Source organism: Phoenix dactylifera, chromosome 2 (assembly GCF_051530095.1).
Source record: "Phoenix dactylifera cultivar Ajwa chromosome 2, Ajwa_hap1_PhDact_Kaust_v1.1, whole genome shotgun sequence".
In the NCBI taxonomy this organism is placed as follows: domain Eukaryota; kingdom Viridiplantae; phylum Streptophyta; class Magnoliopsida; order Arecales; family Arecaceae; genus Phoenix; species Phoenix dactylifera.
The window spans coordinates 22,694,423-22,718,920 of NC_143191.1; the positions used below are offsets into that span (position 1 = coordinate 22,694,423).

The 24,498-nt window shown below is 38.0% G+C and overlaps 1 protein-coding gene across 6 annotated transcripts; it reads left to right on the forward strand.

Moving 5' to 3' along the window:
• The first annotated feature begins 1,346 nt into the window (after positions 1-1,346).
• LOC103716449 (uncharacterized) lies at positions 1,347-22,538 on the forward strand. Of its 6 annotated transcripts, none has more exons than XM_039120019.3 (10): positions 1,347-1,881; positions 3,135-3,178; positions 4,983-5,076; positions 5,683-5,815; positions 6,764-7,362; positions 11,416-11,818; positions 12,846-13,152; positions 14,678-14,842; positions 15,402-15,902; positions 21,666-22,538. In XM_039120019.3, the coding sequence occupies exons 1-10, from the start codon at positions 1,722-1,724 to the stop codon at positions 21,960-21,962; spliced, it is 2,703 nt and encodes a 900-aa protein (XP_038975947.3). In that variant the 5' UTR covers positions 1,347-1,721; the 3' UTR covers positions 21,963-22,538. The 6 variants fall into 6 exon arrangements, with proteins under 6 accessions (XP_038975947.3, XP_038975946.3, XP_038975945.3 ...); XM_039120017.3 differs by having other exon boundaries at positions 1,556-1,881; positions 11,419-11,818; XM_088715598.2 differs by having other exon boundaries at positions 1,586-1,881; positions 6,797-7,362.
• The last annotated feature ends 1,960 nt before the right edge of the window (positions 22,539-24,498 follow it).

Here is a 24,498-nt window from a genome sequence, read left to right on the forward strand (position 1 = left end):
CCTGAAAGGCTTGGTTCCTGGCGGAGCGAAGGAGTTTGCCTCGTTCTCTGACTGGGTCTCCTTCAGGGTCAAAGTCGATCGGCTGTCGACTTGGCCGAGATCAGGGCTGCCGAGGTTGGGTATCTTGAGTTCGGGAGCGCCTTGAGGTCGAGCGCCTGGCCAGGCGCCGTGTGGTCGGGCGCCGTGAGGTCTGGCGCCTGGTCGGGCGCCTTGAGGTTGGGCGCGCCGTGAGGTTGGACGTCTTGTCGGGCGCTTTGAGGTCGGGCACGCCGTGAGGTTGTGCACCTTGAGATCGGGCGCCTGTCGTCACGTGCCGGCGGTGTGCCTACGTGCTTCGGGGCAATCCATTTTTTCTCCACCAATAGTCATAATCTCAAAGGTAACATTCAAACTTACGACCCCTTGCTACTTTAATCAAGGGATGGGATTCAATTCTATTAGGCATTGGCCCTTTGCTTCAATTTTTTGATTATGGTAAGCCTAGTTCCACAACCAGCGGGCCTGGGGCCTAGGGCCTAGGCTCTACCCTTGGTGAAATGGGACGGATATGAGGCAAGAAATAGCCCCTCTCAGTTTAAAAAAGATATTAATAATGACAAAACAATACAACCTATCATACTCACTGCACTCCCCTTCTCTCTCTGTCTCTTCTTTTAATAAGTGAACTGAACCGCGTGGAAAAAAATTTAGAGATAGGTATGCCAAACGAAGCAAGGTAGCTTCATCTAGAAGCAAATCCAAACTCCCATTTAAAAAGCACAGTCCATCCGTACTATTTCTTATGCAGTATGACATGGAAAGATGCACCATTTATAGCCGCATAAATATACCTTTAATTCTAAAGCTTCCAACACATAAAGGCTTGTTCCTCTACGAAAAGAATAAAATCAGAAGCTTTCAGGTTATGCAAATTAGGAGCCAAAAAACACAATAGTAGCGTCGGCGACGGGGGAAGCAGTGGATGCGTGAGATTTGCCATAAAAACTATGATGCCACACTAGTAACAGCAGAAGGCCGATGCATCTTTGACACTTTGGCTGTTAGGATCGGGCTTAGAGTTACATGAAAGAGTATCATTTATGCAAAGCATGTTTTGGATACGGACTGTATCCTACTCGAGGAGAACTCGGCTACGGTGCTCGAGTGGATTCAGAATCGATGCTGTGCTACTGGCGGAGTACCATTGCTCCACGATATATGCCGATTTTGAAAAGTGTGACTTATTTGGGCCATACATGCTTATGGAGAAGTGAATAATATGTCTGATTGGGTTGTTTTCTAAGTAGCTTTTTTCTTTCTGTGCTTTTTTTTATTTATTTTATTGGCTACACTGCATCTGCATCGGTGGCGTGTGAGGCGCTGTTGTATTTTTTTTTTTTCAAAGCTTTAGGGGCTGTTGACGCCAATGGGCTGTGAGCCCACGACATACATGTACGAGAAAAACCAAAAGACAACGCCCCTTTTGTCCATCTCCTTTGCCACTGCAGCACCGCCCCAAAAAAGAACGGGGAAACTTTTTCCAGTGAAGTGCCTCGGCCCTCGTGACCCCCTTCTTAAGACCCACTCATTAAGGGCAAGAGAGACTAGCGAGGGGCTCCTTGTCCTCGGTCCCCTCTCTCTAGTTTTTCCTTAAAAACATTTCAAAACCCCCAAAATCTCCCATTGTGGCCTGCTATTCCTGAAAACTACCCCCTCCCCTTCCCCCTCCCCTGGGAGCCAAGATGAGCGCTTCTTCTAGGGTGTCCATCCCAAATAGCGTCCGGAGGACGATTCAGAACATCAAGGAGATCGCCGGGAGCCACAGCGACGAGGAGATATATGCAATGCTCAAGGAGTGTTCGATGGATCCCAATGAGACCGCACATAAGCTCCTCCTCCAAGGTCTCCTTTTTTTTTGCTCCCCCCATCTCTCTCTCTCTCTCTCTCTCTCTCTCTATCCTCTTCGCCTTTCATTGGTTCTGTTGGGTTTTCTCTGCCCATGGTTTTTCTTTGCTCTATGGGTCTTCTCCCGGTCGCAATTCGGGTTTCCGGGGCTTGATTTGGTGGCGGGCATGTGTCGTTTTGATGGGACATGGTGTTTTGGCGCATAAATTCGAGCTCTGGTTGATGGTTTTGTGAATTTTTTGGTTGATTAATGCTTTGTTGTTGTGCTTTTTTTTTGTTGTCCGGATCTTTTTGATTTCACGAAGTTTTGATCAATGACATGATGGGTTTTCTTTGTATCTTTGGTTAGATCAAGTTAAGATTTTGTTTTTTTTTTTGGGGTGGAATATGACTTAATCTTTGTTCATTTTAACTAGAAAAAATTTCAATTTTGTCCTAAAATTTGAGCTGGGCTATTGATTTTTCTCTCTTTCCAGTATCATAATGTGGCGTCTCGTTCTTTTGATGTCACTGATGAACTCCCGTTACGTTAGTCCAAATTGGTCTTACCGCGTCTTGATTTCAGGCACGGATCTGATATATTTCACTCTAGGAAGATTTGAGTAAGGTTGTTCGAATTTTTATTGCGTAACAATTGATGGCTATGCTTGTTCTGAAGCATCCATTCGATCCCAGCAAGTTGACTTGTAGAAAAAACGTGCTGATTTGTCTCGCATGTTGGACAACTTTGACAAGCTGTGGATGCGGCAGTTTCTGTTCTGCATTGGGAGGGTCTGCTGTTTGTCGACTGATAAATCAAGCAAGCCTTTCTATCAGGAACTTCGTGTTTTTGTTAATGACTTTCTTGTACTTGCTATTCAGTTCACTTGATTGAAGCATGTATTGAAATGTGTCAAGTCAGATTTGATGTATAATGATCTCAAGCTCAGGGTCTTATTAACTATGCCCCTTTTGCTCCTTGCAAGCCAATGACATTGCCTTTTTTTATTAATTTAACATACCAGTGCTGTCTACCTGGACGATTCTAATGTCCCAAGAGGCTTTTCTTTGTAAATATCAGTGCATTAGAGATGGTTTTTTATGTTGCCGAAATCATTTCTATTATATCTGTTTTGAATTTAAAAGGAAATTGCATTTGTATATTATGATTTTATGTCCAATGTGGAATCTTGTATCTGATGCATTAGCTTACTATCATGTGTCCTGACATTCTAATATAGTGAAGTGGTAACAAATTGATGATATTCCAGATCCATTTCATGAGGTCAAGAGGAAGCGCAGCAGGAAAAAGGAGGTATTGCTTTCCCTATGACTGTTTCTTATTCATTATTCAAATCTCCATTTTGATTTTTTGCATGGTAGCCAAGTAAGAAATCCATCAAATCAAAACTGCCTATGTTTTTGCATTTTCACTTAATCAAAACATATATATATTTTTAAAATTAAATGTGCTTCTGATAGTTTGTCCATTGTGTGTTGTATTCTCTTACAATGGTTTATTTCGTGTTTAAATGGAAGAGACTTGGACTCTTTTGTCCTTTAAAACTCAAATTTGAAACATAATTTAAATTTGAACGCGTGATCAGTATGTGAGTTGTAGTTGTATCAGACCACTTTTTCTTTGCATTTTTTTTAAAAGAATAGGCAGGACCGGTTTTATTAGATCAGGGTCCAATTTTTTTAAAAGTATCTTGACATATTTATTGGGGAGCAAGGCCATTCCCAAAAATTGTGGAGAATTATGGATTAACTAACCACTTTAATTGAACTCTAATTTTTCCTCCTCTTTGTGGATTCTTGATCTCTTCTTCTTCTTTGTCTTCTTGCTTCTTTTGTTTCTTCCTTAGTTCTTAGCGCATAATGTTGTAGCTCTTAGCAGAAAAAAAAAATGTTGTAGCACCGGCCTAATTTTGCATGAGACAATGTGGCTACATGGGCTTGAATTGGTACTATAAAATTTGACAACTAGTGCTTACATTTTATGTCGATCACGGGGAATAAATTGGTTGAACCTTGCCAGGTGGTCATGAGTCCACTTACTTCTAAGCCTTAACACTGGTGAGGATCTGCTAAAATTTGATTTCTATTGCTTTAGACATAATTCATGAAATGTGTTATATTATTATGATCAGCTTGCATGCAATTTCATAGTCAACCTCATATTCATCTGGTTGATTTGGTTAACTATGGCTGCAGACCTGCTGATTACCAAACCTACTTCTTGACTATTTCTTTTATAGTTTTGACTGCTCATGATTCAAAATTTTGTTACGCAATCAGAGCTTCTCAACAACTTTGAAGCTCGACTATTGCCATTTCAGAAGAGACTTGTTTGCTCGAATATATTGAGTCTTCTGTGGCTGGTCCAGACAATATTATAGGGTAAAAGTTTACTTAAACATCAGTGCCATTTTCGGGTACATCTATGCATTGACCTGCATTTCAGAAGGCACACCATATCCTTGAACAAATTTATTGTTTGCCAATGAACATTTGTGCAGCATTTCTTTTTTGGTGCACATATCCAACCACATATTTGCACTAAATGATAAATAGTCTAGTAAATTGGTTTTGATTGAGTGATCTAACCCCCTTTTATCCTCAGATGACCTATTTGTTTATAACATATATTTATCAATAAATTAGATTCAACAGAAATTTTTTTATTGTCTTGATTCTTGACACTGGTTTCTAATAGGTGCATTTCTTGATGCATTTTCTGGATTACAATTCTGTAGTATTTTTAGTGATGCAAAGGACATCAAAATTTTGATATTTTATGTCTAAAATACTTTATATCTATCAGCATTTCTGTGTTGTTTATCACTATCTTTGATAATTGTAAAATCTATATTGAATTAATTTTATCTATGTAAGTTTATACTTTTCCTTCTTAGACTCAACCAACTTTGTCAATGAGTTTACCAATGAGCTACTATGTCATTTACTAACTAGCAGATCAAATCTGAGTAGTTGGTGATCTCTTACATTGTAAGAAAACCATACAGTAGAAGAAATTACATTCGTAAATGTGTCATGCTTGCAGTTTGCTGATTTGGATGAAAATTTTTAAATAATTGCTTTTGAACTTTGTGCAGAACAGGGAGCCTTCTGATTCTAGGTGGAGGCCAGGGTTGCAAGGGCAAGGGGGTAGGGGTGGTAGGGGAAATTATTCTCACTATATTGCTCATGGTAGGTACTTGTTTAGTTACAAGGTAATCATTTAGCTGTGCACTATGGTTGTTAAGGTACATAGGCTATGGACTATGGTACTACCATGATACTCAGCAGTTATATTGTTGTTATTATTTGAACTTCCATGTTTACTTAATATTTACTGGGACATAAAGTTGTTTGAATTTGTCAATGCATGGATGCCTCTGATTCTTCTTCTTTTGAAATCTCCAACTAATGTGAGTTCTTTCAATGATCCTTAGTATATTTCTACATTTACCATGCATGAGTGCTACATCTTCATACTTATGCATATATGCTTCTCGTTTTTCCAGTTGTTTAAAATATATACTTTGTACACCTTGTGTAGATCAAATGCATTATTTTTGGCCCTCTAAATTGACCATTCTATTGCACTTTTACCTTTCATATTTCTGTTAAATACTTGAAAATTTGCTTCAGTATCTCTAGAAAGAATGAAAATATATAGCTTGGGTAACATTATTATCCCAAAGTTTAATTATCCTTTTTCGAAGACACACACCTAACAGTATGGTATGCTACTTATATTAATTTTTGTTTTTTAATAATTACATATCATGCTTACTGATTATCTCTTGTTAGATGTTGGAGGTGGAAATAATGTTGGTGTTGGAAAGGAAAATGGTGTCATTCAAGGCACAGATAAGAGCATCACATCTTCATCTTCACCTACCACTCATGACACAGAAAATAAGTCTGCTACCACTATATCAAGGTATGTGTCTCTCAGTTGTTTTGCATGCATCTCAAAGTAATCTTCTTTTGCAGCCTGCACAATAGGTTTTGTCATTCTGTCGTCTGCTTGCAGTTCAATGTCCATTTTTAGGCAAGAATTTTTGTGCGCGCATGCATACATGATCAGTTTCTAATATCAGTGTAATTTGTTGAATTCCACAAGCTGCTGACATAACTAATTTGTTGATATTTAAATTCATTCTATTGGTGAAACTATTTTATTGTATGGCATGCCAAGATGCTATGACAGTGTTGCAGTAGTTATAGCTTCTTGTGTGGTTTGTTTTACTCACTGGTTTTCATGGTTCCCATATTCCTGCAACACCCTGCAAACTGCAGGGGCATCATTATAATCTTAATTTTGTGCTGATGAACATCCAGGAAGTACTTTGACAGTTAAAGATAAAGCATAGTAGTTGACACGTCCACCCATCTAGGGTTGATATTGCTTGGCAGGTTTTAGCTATTTCTTTTGATACAATAATAGCAATTAAGTCTGGCACTATTAATTTGGTTTTGATTATGTAATTTAATCAAAAAGATGTATTCATAATTCTGTTATTACTCATATGTTAGTGGATCTACACTTTAGCATTGATTGATAATGCACCAAAGTTAGTCTTTTTGTGTTCGATGTTATTCTTTGTCTTCATTTTTAAAGAATTTATGGTTTTCTCAGCTGCTTTTTCTAAGATCATGCATGGTTTATTCAGTTTGATTGCCTAAACATGCTGCACGCTTTGGTACTGATTTCTTTGGTGCTCATGATGTGTTGTGGGATTTTTTAATAATTTATAAGTATAATATCTTAGAAGATAATATTTGATTATTCCATTTTTTTTTCATCTTTATTTCCTTCATGGTTTCTAAGTTCGAAGTGCTCTCTTTATCTTGTGTGTTTGAGATTTATCATAGATTATTTTCTCAGCTCTGTAGCTGGCCTGGATGATGGTTCCACCAGGATGGAACACCTGATTTTGGGACAGGGAGCTACATGCCAAAATTCTGGTGTCAGTGTTAACACCTCAGTAGAGGAACGTTCTACCACTGAAATAAATAAGATGGTGACACTGCCACCTGGCGACATAAAAAGTGTTTCTGCATTTGGCCAGTCTATACCTAATTCTGATCAGTTTTTATCATCTAGAACAACATCAACTGTATCAAGAGTATATGCATCAGCCTCAGGCCCTGTGCTGGTGCCATCTCATGATGCACGCATTCCAGGTGTTATTGGTGCCATCGGATGTGAAGTTGGGAGTCAACCAACACCTGGGGAGACAAACATCAACAGAGATGCATCTCGTGATGTTGCTAGTTCTGAGTTGTCATCTATAAATGGAAAGAATTCTTCAGAATTGGGCAATTCTCACGAACAAGGAAGGACGCAAAGCAAATCTAATGGACCTGACGTGATCCAAATTTCATCACAAGATGGATCTTCCTCTTCTACCACTGTCTCTGTGAGCAGTAGGCCATCTTCTAATTACAGCAGCAGATCACAGCCACTAAGTGGTCCTCAGAAAGGTACAATATCCAATGCCTTTTTTGCTCCTCCAGAACTGCTTCCACAAATCGTTCTTATCTAGTCTAACAGCAGAGCAAACTGTACTGAGAAGTTTGATGTTGATTTTCCTTGAAAGATCTTTTCAAGCCCTATCTAGGTATATATAGTACATTAACAAAACCAATAGGAGAGGGTGTGATACCAGAGTTGAAGGTTCACTTGGAGTTTTGGCCATTTTAACTTAAGCAACATTGATCTATCAATCTGCTTGAATGATTTCTCTTAGTTCCTACATCTTATCTTTTATTTTTGAGATGTGGAGGAGAAAGTATTGTGTGTTTATAATGGTTTGCATGAAAGTTTGGATATACAGAGGAGGCAGTTAATCCATATCCATTTAAAGGGAGTATGTGTGCAAGCTATAAATGGTATTAAATTAAAAATCTTGGATGTGTTGTCCTTGCCATCTTCAGTTTCTATTATCTTCCCCCTCACACTTTATGAATACTAGTGTCTTTATGTGCCTTGCACATGCTTTAATCAGGAAATGCAAGGCCGTGTGATTATAGCTCTACATTGAAGTATCTGGAATATAGGAATAAAATGTAAAGATATTATGGGCTGGCCTGCTGGAGTCCAGGGTTTTCACACACGGATACACATCTATATATGCATGTATGTGTGTTTATGTGCACATACATTAGCTTTTATAATGGACAACTCAGAAAAGGTCTGGAAACATCTGAGATTGTACAGTAGTACTTGAAGAAGATGGACTATCCTTTTTGACAATATACATGAACCCCACTTGACAGGCTCATTGCATTTTCAACATCCGTATTCACTAGTTGGACAACATAGCAGGAATAGCCACTGAATCCTTAATATGTGCACCTTACTTTGAATACCTGTATTATTAGTTTCAAGCACCAAAAGCTAGTTCAAGCATGGTTACTTTCTTTTTGGAAATTGGACTCGACTTAATGAGGTTGTAAGGAATCAAATACCTAAACAAAGAAAGGATAAACAACTAGCTTCTAGTTTCCCTACATTGACAGAATATTGGGAAACCACCAATGGAAATAAAGAAGACAGCTGACTCAAATGAATTTCAGATAAAACCAAGCAGATGACACTTATATTAGAGAAACTTTTAGCTTGCTGTTCTATGAGACAAGAAGCAGATTGAGTTAAGCAGTGTTCAAACATTTGGTCGGGTCAAGATTGAGACATCATGTCCCCTTCAAATTTTTGCCTATTGTAGTCATTCAAACTCATACATTAGCCAAATTATTGATAACTCTCTATAGGTTGTATCCTTTAAAAACCGGCTATACGGTATACCTAACTTTTAAAGCAATGATTAACAGATGTAAAAAAATATACCTGTATGAGACAAGCTAGGATAAGTGAAAAATATGTCGCAAAAAAAAGTTCCTTGCCCTCTGATATTCTTTCCAAGGCAATATTTTAATTCTTCCAGATCTTCCCAAAGTAAATACTCATAAACTTTAGTGTTCAACCACTATAAAATTGCTTCTTTAAATTCAAAGAAATGAATAAATGATGAAAAAATAGCACAAAGTGCTCGTATGTACAAAATATTGGCCCTGTAAGTCAGTTCGGGACAAAGTCAAAAACTGACTAGCATTATGGTGATGGCAATTTTGGAGTTTCAGCTAAAAATTAGAACCATGCAATCATATGCTTTAGAAATGTCCAATTTATCGATGGAGATTGGTACACAATACTCAAATGGCTAGTGCACTCACTGACTTGCATTTTGGGAAACTTCATAGCAAATGCCAAGTGCACTCACTAACTGGTTTTAACTGGTTAGTTTCTATAGCAAAACATTTTCAAGCCAAAGTCTCGTCCATCATAAGTTTTGTGACTAAAACTACAAAGAAGGAGATGAGTACTTCTGAGAAGACTAAACGGTTGAAAATCCTTGATTTAATTGAAGGTGTCAACTCAAGAATTATTGAAAAATAGTGACCACCTCTTCCAATCTTCCTTAAAATAAAAATTTGGATGGAGAGTAATAGGGAAATTCTTTTTTTTCTTTTGACTTTTTTCTTCCAAGTTTTCATTGCAACCATAATCTTCTCATTATTAAATCTGTTCAGTAAGTTCCTCAGTTAAACTAATTTATTTGTCTTAGGGTATGTCGCACCGTACCGAATTGGACGGTACAGGGCGTACCATACCGAATTGGGTGGTTCAGGGCGTACCCTACCATATCGGTTCGGTATCAGTACATGGTATAGAGGGTGTACCAGCCCTCGATACGCCGAACTGGCTCCGTACCGTACTGTACTGACACAGTGATAGCGTGGCACTGGTATAGGGCTCGGTACCAAGACGGCGTACCTTGATTTGTCTCTTTTTTCCAGCTAAGTAGAGTTAGTTCTTTATCTATTTTTGGATTTACCTTCTGTTTTAATATTTGTTTTTATCGATCTCTTGTTTCACTGAATGTAATTTGATAATGTCATCTGCTTTGTTTTTCTTTGAAGGTTAACTTGAATCTTAACACTCAAGCTGCAAGCTTTATATGCCCTCTTTCGGCTACCAACAAATATTCACTTTCTAGTTTTATGGTTACTTGTGATAGGAATAGCTTTCAACTTCTTACCTACCCTTCTAAAGATCTTTCTCTGCATTGTAAAACATGGTTCTCAAATAATTAAGTTATGATTTGGAGTATGGGGCATGTGTAGGATGTTCTCTCTTAAGAAGCCGACTATATGGTACTTCTAGGTTTTCGTATTTTCATTATCTTGTTACTTCGTGGACATGAATTTTAGTGTTTTGGGTTTGTATGATTAGCAGAAGTGTCGCAATGTGGATGCTTATCTCAGACTTGGACCTTAATCATTAGACAATCAGATTTGTATGTCAGTAGTGATTTTAATCAGCCAATTATAAGATTGCCTTCAAAACTGATGCAGGATGGCAATTTCACACCAATGCCTTTTGTATGATTAACCCTTTATGTAATAGCCTTGAGATGCCATGGACATATGGACATGCATTGATAGACCTTGGTGTCACTTAAAAGCTACTTATTTCCACCAGAAATGTAGTACTAACTGTTAACTGACAAATTTGAGTTTCACTTTCTGAGTTGATGTTTGAACAGAATGTAAGAGGAGCCTTTCAGGTTGATAGTTTATTAATTGTAAAATTGTAAGTATGCAACTTGAAGGATGCAAAAATCTTTATCAACAAATTAAATTTAGATGAAATTGCAAAACTTTAAAAATTCGTTTTGTAAGATTTAGTTTCTAGTGGCTATTGCTGGATGATTAGGGTGAGCCTTGGTGCACCGTAAGGTTGCTTCATTATGACTTGCAGGTCACGGGTTCGAAACATGGAATTAACCTCTCCGCATATAGGGGTAAGGCTGCATAACTCTCCTCAATCTTGCAATAGTGGGAGCTTCGTGCACTAGGCCACCCCTTTTTTTTTGGTTAGTGCTAGATGATATTTTTCTTGCATCTTCACTACTCTATCCACTTTCAGGCAAACAACTGCTCAAACCAACTTTTTTATAGGTTGTGCTGCCACATTTCATATAGCATTGGCTGATAGACGAGATGCTATAGTTGATCTGTTGATCTTTTGTTCTCATTAAAGGACCATTCCTTTGCACGATCATATGCATGCCCGAACCGGACAGTATAGGGCACACTGTACCATTCCAATTTGGTATTGGTACTCGGTACGGGTGGCGTACCAAATATTGGTACGCCAAAAATATTCTGTATCGTACCGTTCTGATACCGTGCTAGTGTGGCACCGGTACGAGGTTCGGTACCGAGATGGCGAACTTGATCATGTGTAATCATGTAAGTTCTATCCAGATCATCTGAATGAACTAATTCTACACAGATTTAATAAATGCATCTATTTAGTCTCATTGTTTTCTGCCCTTCTCCTACTTGGTTTCTTAGTTTTCAGCAACCTGTCATCTCTTTGTTTATATATTAGTTTAATATAATCTGTTTAAGAACGCTCCCTTTATCTTCTCCTGCCTAGTCTGAGTTGGTTACACAATTTTCATTCAGCAGTTGGTCCTGCTAAGGAGTGGAAACCGAAACCAACAAGCGTGAATTCTGCTCAGGCCTCTGGTGTATGGAGCACTTCTGAAGTTCAACCCATCTCTGCAGGAACCATTGCTCCTTCATCAAGTTCTATCTCTTGCAAGAACACTATTTCGAAGCTGCAGAACAAGCTAGACGAGCTGCAGAACAAGCTAGACGAGCTGCAGTTTTCAGAAACACATGTTATCATTCCAAATCATCTTCAGGTTCCAGAATCTCAAATCACTGGTCTGAGCTTTGGAAGTTTTGATGCTAATTTTGGGCTGACCATGAGGTTTGCAAATGATCCTGATAGTGACAAGAACTTGATGCTGTTGCCTGAGTCATCTCAGGGGGTTACAGAAAATGTTGAAGAGCCTTCTCCAATGTAAGACACATCAATTGCAATTCTCCTTCATTTCGACTATGGTCATGCTTTCACGTGCACTTGACTGTGAGAATGTTGCTTAATGACTAGAATGTCTTTACATGCAGGAAGTAGATGGTTTAAATCATAATGAAAATAACATATAATTATTGAAATAATTGTGTGAATCAAGTTCTGGTGATTGCCTGTTCTTGTTAATAAATATTTATCTAACTTTATTTGTGTCTTTAACTTTTTTCCATCAGAAAGTTTTGAGATGTTGGATATTCTTAAATTATTGACTTAACTTTATTCATTTTTTTATTTTAGTTATGCATTTGGCTTTAAATGGACAAAGTTTTTACATAATTCATTCCTTTTCCATTTTAATTTGAGACCATTTAGATCCTAAAAGGTTTATTTTTTTTCTTTCTCTTAAAAAACTCCATCATACTAAAAGATTGAAGTTGCAAACCCATTAATGTTTGTGTAAGTTACCTATGAGAGCATGTTTATGGTATCTATCATCTTTCAAATTTATATATCTAAGTGATGCTTTTTTTTTAAGTGTCCTTTTCTTGCTAGTTTTATTTTAACATTTTATTCTTTAATGAACACTGCATTTCACTTTGGATGCTTATTTCAATCACTTTGCTCATGATTTTCTGAAAAAATATCATTGCAAATTTATGGTTCATAATGAGTTGTTGTCATTATTCTGCTGATATGGAGATATTCCAGTCCTGGATAATAGAGCATTTCACTAAATGCTATTTATAGGGAGCATTAATTTAATGTACTAACTGGATTATGGCAGCGGCTTGTCATCTGAGCAGAACATGTTAATGTTATAAATATGTTTTTTTTGAAAGAAATAGGCCTATAGGCAATGGACTAAAGAACAGGAATGCTCCTTCTCCCAAACCCCAGAAACCCCTTAATACATTTGTTCACCTTTCCCCTCCTCTGAGAAATATATCTTTGTTCATTTTTGTTGTTAATGGAATGTGGTTCTGCTCAGTAATTTGGTAGTTTGTATCGAGTGCAGCTTTCACAATGTGTCTACTACTCAAGAAGCAGATTATCCAGATCATCCGCAGCCACCAGCACAGATTGCAGAAAATACATCAACCAAGGAGCCAGAAATTTCCTCCAACATCCTTGCAGCACCAGAAAATGATCAACCAAAACCAGAAGCCACTTTAGCCCCAGAAGGTGCTCAATACTCGGTGGTTCATACTGCATCAACTTATTCAAATTTTGGACTGATACCACCAGTACTGGGTAGCCAATGTACAACCCTTGAAGGTGCTGAACCTCAGTCACGTGAAGCCTCTCATCTCTCAGGCTTCATTGTAAGTCTTTGACCTCGTCATGTATTTTATCTGCTACAACTTTTGATGCTATTAGCTCTCTTAATGTCAGATGAATATCTGCTCTGAATGCTAACTTCTTGTGAGTCATATGAAACAAGCAACAAAACTATTCAAAATTTGAACTCCATATCCTCAACTGGAAAAGCTTCTGAATCTGGTCAAACCTTGTGCTCTGTGACCCCTTTTTTTAAATTTTTTTTCAGCTGCAACTTTATATCTACTATATATAATTCCATTGTCCAAAGAGATTAAGGTTTAAAATCTTAAGTTGATGCAGAACTAATTGAAATTCGTCTAACTTTGTCTTTTCTAGATACATTAACCTGCGTAATGCGAATCTGATGAATTAATGGATTGATGTTTATCTTGTGAGTTAATTTCTTTAGCCTACAAAAGTGATTTATCACTTAAATTGCACATTTTGGTCCTTTTCTTTGTTAACCTGAAATCTTAACTTTTCCCTAAGAAAAATTAACATAGTCAATTGTTCGGTCGCTGTCTTGAGAGATAAATTCCCTCCTTAGGTCCTTTTTTTTTTTGGTACATGATAGGATGGGGGGCGGGGGGAGGAAACCTCACTCGCGTAGCAGTCCCCACTGGGCCCCCCTTCCACCAGGGAATGTTCGATGTAGGCCGCAAGTTTCTGCGTACCCTTTCCGACCCGTGGGTTTTCCCTACTGGGTTTTTCACCCACGTGTGAGTACGTCATCCCAGCGCCACCTTGGTACCAGCGGACCAGTAGCACTCCCACCAAAAGCATCCAGGCTTGGGGCATCCGGTCCCCAAATTTAATCGACGCCCGCGCGTTTCGAACCTGAACCACTCCGGTGGAAACAAAGCCCCGTTCCATCTGTGCTACCACCTTAGGTCCTTTCAGTGCTCCATCAATGTTAAGATATGCCCTCCTTTGGAGGACTCTGCTACCTTCAGAATGCACATTGAAAGTTCTATTCTGGCTATGTATTTGCTGCCTGCTTTGCCTTTGAAATCTTAACCTTGTATGATGTCAAGCCATTTTAATAGTGACCATGACATGCATAGGATGGTAAGATGTCTTGGGGACAATGTCAGCAGCCGATCTGAAGGCCACATAGAACTTTCACTGTGTCAGGATGATAACTTTGTTCCATGTAAGAGGCCCAAGCCATACAGCCAAACTATCCATCCTGCACATTGGGTGTTCATTGTAAAACCCTGGTCATTTAATATGGGTGATGTGCCTGGACTTAATTTAGTCATAGAGCTGCTTTTCTATCAATTTATATTTTATATTTCACTAATCTCTTCTTTCCTAGTGCATTCAGTTACTGATCTCTCTGTCAGCTTCATTATGTTTGTAATATTGACTATGTTTTTCCATTTATTGTTAATCCAGGTAGGTGGGGAGTGGATGAGGATGTTTGTTACTTGATACTATGAATTCATTTTTTGCTGTTGCTTGTGGTCCAGTTTCTGTAATTGATTAATACAATCAAATTTAAATATATGATGTTCATTTATTCAGGTGCAACAACATTTTGATCCATCTACAAGCTACTATAAACAAATTTATCGACCTGCTGCTGATGGTGATGGTCGCTTCTCTCCATTTCTTCCACCTGGTGCTGCTTCCAAATTCAATGGAAGCATTGCAATCTTACATCCTCAGACTGGCCAGTCTCAGCAGGAGGTATGAGTTACAAGCATTCTTTATCATTTTTTAAATACATAAGAACCGGCAAGTGCCCTCACATTTTCCTGTCTTTAATTATCACCTAACTAAGCAAGCTTCCCCATGTTATTTGTAATTGAGCTCAAGGTTTTTATATCCCTGAACAGATTTTCTTATATATACTTGGATATTTTAAAATTATATCTCTTGTTGATTTCCAAAGGTCTTGACAAATGTTCGCATCCACTAAGTCATGTAATCATAATATTTAAACTTATGGTATTTGAGTAGCTGAGAAAATTTATGAAGTTTGTCATCTCTTTCTTGTTTACATCTTTCAACGAAGTGAAAACAAATTACAACTAGATTTTTCTGATGGCAGCTTGCACAAATTGGTAATACATTATTTTTGTTAATTCTAACTGAAAGTCTCTGATTCTTAAATTGCATGCCAGTGACATTTCTACAAATATCTCTGCGGCTTCTAATTGAAATTTTACCTTTTTTCTTCTTTGCATCCTTGTGTTAAAATCATTAGCTTACTGATGCTCATATGTTTTTCTCCCTCCCATTCCAGAGTGGGAATTCTTCTGTTCTATCATCAACAGGGCCAACCCTTCTTGTAACCCAAGCTGCTGGAGTTGTTCCGAGCTCTCTTGCCATCAACCAACAACCAGTCCCTGTCTTTCGGCAGCCTGCTGGTGTACACTTATCTCATTATCCTCCTAACTACTTTCCATATAATCAGTATTTCTCACCATTCTATGTTCCACCCCCAACTCTTCACCATTTTTTAAGCAATGCCGCATTCCCCCAGCAACTTCCCACTGGAAGTATGTATCTGCCTCCAGCAGCTGCAGCTGCTGCAAATCCTGTCAAGTATCCACTCTCTCAATACAAGCCTCCAACTAACAACGCTAATCCAACCCATACTGGAATGCCAACTGGCTTCAGCATACCCAGTTCAAGTCCAGCCAGTTATAGTCCCACTCCTGCTATGACCTCTGGAAATTCAACTAGCAACGAGGATGGTACTACTCAGTTTAAAGAAAATAATGCCTACATTGATGGTCAACAGGTGCTTTCTTCCACTTTCAACTTAAATTATGAGTTCTGCTGTTTCAGTCTATCAAATGACTGAAAACTTTATATTAGGCTAAGGACTTAATGAATAAAGAAAACAAGAGAGAACTTTGTGTACAAGAATCTCAGACAGTGTCCTTGTTTATTAACACCAACACTTTTAGACGACCATTTCAACCATAGTTAATAGTTTATACTTTATACATTTCTCTGCTACCCCATGCTTTTTATGTTCCATGAAGTATGTTACAGATGACATTTGGCTGCTGCTTTCCATGGATAAATTAGAAACTTTCTGGCATATTTATTGCTTAGGATTAAAATATGTTTACGTGTTGATTATGCAATTATTTACATTTTATTTCTCTTAAATGACATAATGTTGCATGCCTGTACTAGTTACTCAACCTCATGTATTCCATATAGTGCTTTGTATTCCAGAATGTCGATAAACCTCGAACTTGTCAATAGTCACTTCTAGCGCATTATGTGAAACCTGAAGTGGTTTTAAATTTGAGGCTCGAATTATGAAACAATAATCTTTGAACATGATATGACATTTTCATCTGAGCCTGAAAGAAACTGCTATTTGAAACTTGGACATGAATATGTCTGGGATATTGACTAAAGGTTTTGTTGTATGGTAGCTACAGAAGCCATCTTTTTAGAAGATTTCAATACTAAATTTCTAGTATGGTCCATTTAGATTTGGGTATTTTCAAGGAATTTTAGATAAGAAGTTCCAAGAGTAGGGTTTTGTTGATCACCAGCAATATTTTAAAAGGCTAAGATGGCTTAGGGGTGGCCTGGGGTCTGCTTAGTGCCTTGGCACTAGGTAAGTGCCTAGGCAAAATGCCTAGAGGCCAAGTTAGCCTAAAAACTAATAATATAAAAACAGTGAATATAATGAGTATCTAAAAGATAGCTATATTCCAAAAATGGAAATTATTTATTAAATAAGATATAGGAAGTCAAAGGGAAGCACTAACTTGGTAACATTTAATATCAATTCATAGATTCATGTTATCCTCCATACTCAAATTTGATGCAATCATCAAGGTGCGCACCTATTGACTTAGGTGGTTCTTTTTTTGCTTTAATTATAATGATAATAGCTAGAGAGAATTGGAAAGGGAAAAGAAGATTGAAACACTTCAGCGTAGTTGCCTGAATTGCAAACATGTGCTGGTGCAGATTTGGGTGTGAAGCTAGGACGTAGATCTCTCCGAAGATCTGAGAGGTGACACTATCTTAGAGACATCAACATTAAATGATTTTAAATATAATGGAGTTATGAAGATGTGGTGGGAGTGATGCTTGATTGTGAGGATATGTCCAGGTGTTAGTGTGCAACTGTCAGTCCAGAGGCAGGACTATGTTTTTTCATGGGTTTGGGAGGTATACCCTGATATCTTGTTTATTGTCTAGATATGAGTACTGTCATTCTGTTTTAGTGCTGGGGAAGATTTACACTTTGATAAAGAAAATGAAATCCGATAGTGCAGTAGTCAAATGTGCAAATCTGTCGATTATTGTAAACTATAGCTCTTTAGCATGTTGATACTACTAAGAGCATTTAAAATCAAAAGAGAAGCTATCTAGCCTAACAAGCATATATTTCATCACGGTGGTAGTGGTGAATAGTAAATTAGACTACTTAACAACTTAACCAGAGCTTGAACTTAGCAAGCTAAGCAATTACTATATAAGATTGAATCGATATTTTACTTATGTACCTAGAAATAAGATTACAAATTTATGACAATTTTTGCATCCAAAACATGTAACCAAAATGTGTGCACACGGGGAGGAGGGAAGAAAGATTTTTGAGTTTCAAATTTAGAAATAGGAGCTTATCTCTCCAAATCAGAATTGTAGCTTCTTTTGTCATAGCATAACCTTCACTGTCTTGTTATTCCTTTTCCTTCCACTTGTGTACTCTTGAAGTTAAAGCACTACTGTTGCATATTTCTTGTATGTTTCGGTTTATCATATCTTTTCCTAAAATGGTGTATAAAGGAATTATAGTTCATAAAGGATCGTTAAAAATTTGTTCCCTTGTAAGTGAGGCATGTAGATTTCCATTGTGCCAAATGTAATAGGAGTCCAAATATTATCTTACCAAAAAAAGGGAGGGGAAGGCATGTCTGAGAGGTTTCTCAGGGATGCTATCAAGTAGATCAAGCAGGTGGTTGGGAAGGGAGTTTGGATTGAGAGGGGCAGGTGTTGGAGAAGCAGATATATGAATTTACCCCCCAAAAGTGCCAAGTTTGAGGGGGCCAGCCACAAGATTTTGAAGGAGGTGCATGGTCAAGAGATATAGAGAAAGATTGGATCTAGAATTTAGTTGTTTGGCGAAGAAGAAAAACCTATCTTTCTATCAGCTAGCCTTGGCATTACTGAAAAAGAAGGCATTGTCAATTAAAGAAGAGGCTCTCTTTAGTAGAACAATATGTTTGAGAATGGGTTTAAAGTCCGCCAATTTTGGGGCTGGATAGAGGCTCTTGTCAGGGGTACGACATGTCTCAAGGTGCTTCTTGAAGAATTATTTCCTCAATTTTCTTATTTTTTTGTCACTGCTCTACCAGATATAGTTCGGGGTTTTCTTCTTCCGTGTTATGCTTTGCAATAATATTTCATTCAAAACCACTAAACTTGTTTGACACGCTTTTGTTTTCTGATCCTTTAATTTCTGTTGGATCCTGATTAACATTCACTTTATTACCATTTCATAAATTTTATATACATCGTTTGCAACTAACTTGCAAAATTGGTCATTAGTGCACGGCAAATGTTATTCATGTCAAATATTGGTTGGGGATTTGTAATCGAATTTGGTTGAAGGCCCATTGCGGTAAAGTTATATCATTTTCCCCGTTCTTTTGGCAGATACATGTCAACAAAATTATGCTGTCTTGACATTTTTTTCCTTTCCAATAAACACTTTCTAACTTGATTAATTTGCAAGATATGGTTGTAGTTATTGAGTGACTAGTTAGTTCTTTGCCAAACCTAACTCAGGTGAAGTTTCTCTCTTTGGGTCCTTTGTCCTTGAACCCTGTTCTGAAGGCTGATTTCAGTAGAAGGCATAGACAAGCTGCTTTTGTACAGAGACTGCCCCTCTTCATGTTCATAAGATTCTTTTGCAGCTAAATTGCAAAAATAACTGAAAATTATGTGCTGAGATGCTATCATAAATTATCCACCTCCATTATCAGGGTGCAAAATTTTAATGAAAATTCAATAATTGAGAATCAGTATTCAAATTGCAGTCCAGCGGCTGCATATTCATCCCCACGTGCAAATGTGATCTGGTGACCGCTTTGCATGGGGGTTGGGCAACATAATGACCTGCCAGACACCTATGTAAGCTCAAGTGGCCCGCGTATCCACCCATGTGGCATGACTTCATAAGGATTGTGATGGCGATTGATTGTTGTCTGTCAACTCACTTTCTAAAGAACAAGTTTGACTTTTGGTGTCTTTTCGAAGATTAATGGCTTAAATTCTACATTCCTTGTATAAAATTGTACTTTGAACCTAGTTATAAGTAATGCTACTTTGGTGATTGTTTATTGAATGTTCATTGATTGATAAGTCATTGAATTCTTCACTGGATTAGCTTACCTGAAATTTTGAGCACAATTCATAGTACAATATTGTTCTTTTTTAGGTTAGCATGTTATACTATATTAAAAAAGCCTCTCAGATAAATGTGAAAATTTATGCTTAAAGTGTTTTTTTTTTTGAATTTTCTTTTTGATCTAAGGAGTGTATCAAGGGATACTTGATTCCTGATGGTGGTCAAGTTATTGTGGATTAAGTGATTGATATTATAGTCAGCGAGTAGGTGGCACACATGAAACTGCAGTTGATATAGGCAGTTATGCCGTTATGGGGGCTTGACTATGATCTAGTTATGTCTCTATAGGAACAGTAATCTGTCCTCCAGATTTCTTGAGATAAAAAAGCTAATTCAGCTAGTTCATTAGTCGGCAAATGGGCCAATTCTAGGGTTGGTTGAGTTTTTGCTTGTAAGGTCCAGATTTCAGTTTTCTTGTTCCCGAAGTGGTTAATTCCAAGTGAAGGTTTAAGTAACGATTACCACCAGCCATATCAGATAATACCAGGATTTACTGAACCGGTCGAAATCGATCGGTTCAGCCTGTACTGTACTGGTACCGGCCAGCACTGGTACGGTACAACCGTAGAATTCGGTTCCGACCCCACCTTGCCCGTACCGGTGTGAACCGGTGCGGTTCCCACCGGTACAACCTGGTACCGGTGCGATCGGTCCGGTTTGAACCGGTACAAGGCCGGTACCGGCACTGGGAAAGAAGAGGAAGAAAGAAAAGGAAGAAGAGGACGAAGAGGAAGAAGAAGAGAAAGAGGAGGAGAAGAAGAAGAGAAGCCTACCTGTCATACCGAGCCTCGGGCCGACCTTCTCCCTCGGGCCGACGAGGCTCACCTGTCTTGCTCGCGGGAGAAGGGGGGAAAGAGAGGAGAAGAGAGGAGGAGAGAGGGGAAGAAAGGAGAGGAAAAGAGTTCGGAAAGGAGGAAGAAGGGAAGAAAAAAAAAGAGCATCCGCGTGCGGGGCAGCCCGCCCGTGTGGGGTAGCGAGCCCACATGGCTCTGCGTGGGCATTTAATGCCACTTTGTGGCTAAAACGTGGACGCGCGCGTGCATCGCGGTTTTGTTTTTCTTTTTTGGTTGGCCGGTTCGGTACCGGTCCAATTAGTATCGAACCGGTACCGAACCGGTACCGTTCCTCACCGTTACGTCGGTTCCACGTACCTTAGGTAATACCAATAAGGTACTGGTACTAGTATATCCCGTGTGCAGATACTGATACTTGGTACTTCACCACTATTTTTCTGTGCTGTCAACAAGAGGCATACTGTGTAATAGTATGGTACTGTGCCAACATATGTACCAGTATAAGTAGCTTGTTTCCAGGACTATTCTATGAGGAGGCTTTCATATGTATTTATATGATTCTGTGTACATTTTATGTCTTTTGGTTTTATTAAATTAGCAGACAACATGCAGAGGTTGCTCTGCAGATCCTAAATGCTGCGAATTGCAGGTTATCTTAATATGATACTCTAATTAGATGTGCCCTGTATAAAAACAGCTTGTCAGCAATTTACCAGTATGTTCTAGTGTTGCTTGATAAAAAAAAAGGATCTAGTGTTGCATCATTAACTCACAAAAATCACCGATTAAGTACTCGTGATAACAAATGCTTATGTGGATGCCACTGTATATGAGAAATGACGTCCATGTCACAACTTGCAAATGCAAGTCTTAGCATATTAGACGCCACTCAATTACCCATGTATCAGTATATTTATCTATTTTATATTTTTGAAGCCATGATTCTTTTGACTTCTGTTAGAATATTTTTCTTTGGAGACTCATGTCTTGTTGCTTACGAAACAGCTTTCCTTGGACAAGTTAGTTGAGTAGTTGAGAAGTAATATGATTGCAGACTCTTTCTGTCCCATTTTTTTGTCTTGCCTTCTGTTTAGGGGAACATAACATGATGTGTCCTTGATGTAGATATTCCATTTCGGCTTGACAAGAAGCTTACTTGGGATCAGTCCTCCTTTAAAATGTTATTAGATTTTGATTAGGCATGGTTTATTTGATTATGTGTTATTTAAAAAGTTTATTTAGAGAATTTTGTGAACTTCATGTGTTATGTTATTCTTGTCCTGCATGTGCTCAGTTGTATCTGAATTTCTATTGTGCCCAGAGTGAAGGTCCAACTGTGTGGATTCCTGCACCCGGTAGGGATGTATCTAGTCTGCAGGTTGGTTCTTTCTACAATCTCTCTCCTCAGGGACAGCATGTGACGTTTACACCAACACAGGCTGGCCATGGCTCCTTCACTGGAATCTACCACCCCACCCCGACAGTAGCTGCTAGTTCTATTCAGCCATTTCTCCAGCAGTCTCAGGCCATATCTGGAGCCATTGAAGTAGCCGGCCTTCCTGCAGGCATATATCAGCAGCCACAATGTGCGCCAGTCAATTGGGTCAATAATCATTGAGGGCTAAAGAAAATTTTCATTTGCAGTAGCCAGTGATGCAGGATATTTGACATTTTCTTGGGAATGATAAAGGCTACTATTGATTTGAGCATAAAATCATTAGAACATTTGCAGCATGAAACATCCTGCTGAGGAAGTGTATATATATAAAGGTTGGCCAGGAACTTTTGAGACGGAAATTTTGTGGGTTTTAGACCGCATGAAGCTGATGAAGTTCACCTGTGATTGATAATTGACCGAATTTAATCAGTGGAGTGGAGGTACGTGCAGGTCCCTGTTTCTGCTTGCTGGCGCTCTTTTCCTTGATTATTTTGCCTTTCATTTTTCTAGCTTATAGTTACTCTGGGTGGTGAAAAGTTTTTTTTTTTGTCTCCTTTTTCCCCCTTTCCTCATAGTTTCCCCTTTCTATGCTTTTCTCGAGGCATCATAGAAACTTTGGAAGGTAAGAAATTAAGTTGGTGGATTTTCGTTCTTTCCTCCAACTTACCTGTAAAGTAAATTTTGATAGTGAGAAAATGTATTACAACTGTTGTATTTGGTGTAATAGAAACAGCAGAACAGTCCATTTGTTTCTTATTTACTGATTTAAAAGAGACATTTGGCTTTGTGGAACATGGAGAACTGCACCTGTAAATGCTTTCTTCTGGCTCCAATAATCATGGATGACTCTGTGCTAATCATTAAAGCATTTGTTTTTAAGATATCTTAATCTTCTTCTGGAGTGATCATAACTTGAATCTAGTTTATTGAATATTTTTTTTGTTTTATTTATTTTTAATTTTTGATTAATGTTTATTTCTTCAACATTGAGTAAATAGCATGGCCTATAAGAAAACAACAGGTAAGTATCCCTAAAATTATAATTTATAATGCCTTGCTAAGACATTGACATATCATGTTATACTCTTAAACAGTAAGTACAATCATCTTCTTTAACGTCCACATTATGTGGAAAATTCTCTACATGCATAGCTTGACATATGGGAAGGCTCTCCTGTTTCTTTGATGGTTTGGAGACGGTTGAAGATCTGAGGATGAGAGATTAGGGGTGTTTATCAGCTCTCCTTTTATCCTCCTTTATTTGTAAATTTGATCCCAAAACCAAGAACTGTAATTTGTGTTATAATTTTTTTTTTATATTTTTTTTTATTTAAATTGCATTCGAAGCAGATCCACAATACAAGAAAAGATCGTGGAACTCTATTTTGTGCCTAGAGGATGCAGAATGGAAGGCTCTTTTGAGAGTGCCTAAAATGTATGGTTTTGCAGTAATTGTTTTGTTTTGTTTTTTTTTATTTATTTTCAAGATAGTTTTGGTGAGTCTTGTTGGATGGGAGTGGAATTAGGCTTGCTCCCCTTGCTTCCTCACATAGTTGCTATGATTATCTATGCAAAAAGCGCAACCAAGCAGTATAAAATTTCTGCTCTTTGGATGGTCTTGGAGTCTTCCTTTCAAGGAGATATACTTGGATCACTGCATCAAGCATTTAATTTATACATCCTTCTCTCTTTCATTATCTTGAATCCTATCGTTTTTGTCGACATACTTGATCCTTCCAAGCTTAGCAGTATAAATTTCATCACAAATCTGGGCTTTTCGTTTCATGTAGTCCATGATAGCAGATGTTGCTGTGCTTCTTCCTGAAAGCCCACTAGAAAAATGTCCAAATGGCATCCTAAGACCTGAAAAATTTTTACCCCGCTGGCTTCATTTAGCCACATTTATTAAACTATTGAAGGACATCGATCTCTGGTGGCGAGATAAATAGGAAATGTTGGCTACACGGTGTATGATTAACTACAGGCTTTTTTAAGTTTATTAGTACGATTAGTAACTTAGTAGCTGGAACATCTGTTGTTATTAGGACATTGTGAACTCTGTACTCACGTATCTAGAATGAATAAAAGGTAGGCATGGTAAAAGAAGAAAGCAGACTAGTTAGAATTAAAACTCTCTCCTACACCCAGCCTGCAAAATCTCGCTTTATCCCATCTTATGTTGATTCTTTGATGGTCATCTAATTAATGCTTCTCGTTGTCCCTGTAACTCAAGGTGCAATCAATTCTCCGATGGGCTACATCTTTTCCAATTAAGCATCATGCCGTGTAGTTTGACGAATGTTGATATAATTCTGAGAAAATGACAAATACTTAAAACATTACTGAGCATTTACTTCTAAGACAAGAATATACCTGAAGGTGCGTTCGTCCGTGTTATTGCCATTGGATACGCGGAGTTAAAGCTGGTGCTTCTCGTTGTCCAAATTGTTTATGATTTTACTTCACATATGTGATTGTATACTTAATGAATTGTTTTATGCGGCACGGTTGAACAATCTCATTGATCCAAAGAAAGGAACATATCACCGTACTTTGGACTAATAATTATCATCTCGTCTATTTGAAGCCGGCTTTGTAATTTAACTCTTTTAGATTGCCAAAATAAACATTAGCCTCCTTGACGGACTCATGCAGGCCATTTTATTATTGTTTCATTCATTTATTTATCACTATGGTGATGCTCTATTTTTTTTAA

What these genes read in the sequence shown, in the direction of transcription:
- LOC103716449 (XM_039120019.3), top strand. Translation starts at nt 1,722, where the DNA reads ATGAGCGCTTCTTCTAGGGTGTCCATCCCAAATAGCGTCCGGAGGACG. An exon ending in TCTGCTACCACTATATCAAG is followed by an intron (nt 5,816 to 6,763) that starts GTATGTGTCTCT and finishes TTATTTTCTCAG; the next exon opens with CTCTGTAGCTGGCCTGGATG. An exon ending in CCTACATTGATGGTCAACAG is followed by an intron (nt 15,903 to 21,665) that starts GTGCTTTCTTCC and finishes TATTGTGCCCAG; the next exon opens with AGTGAAGGTCCAACTGTGTG.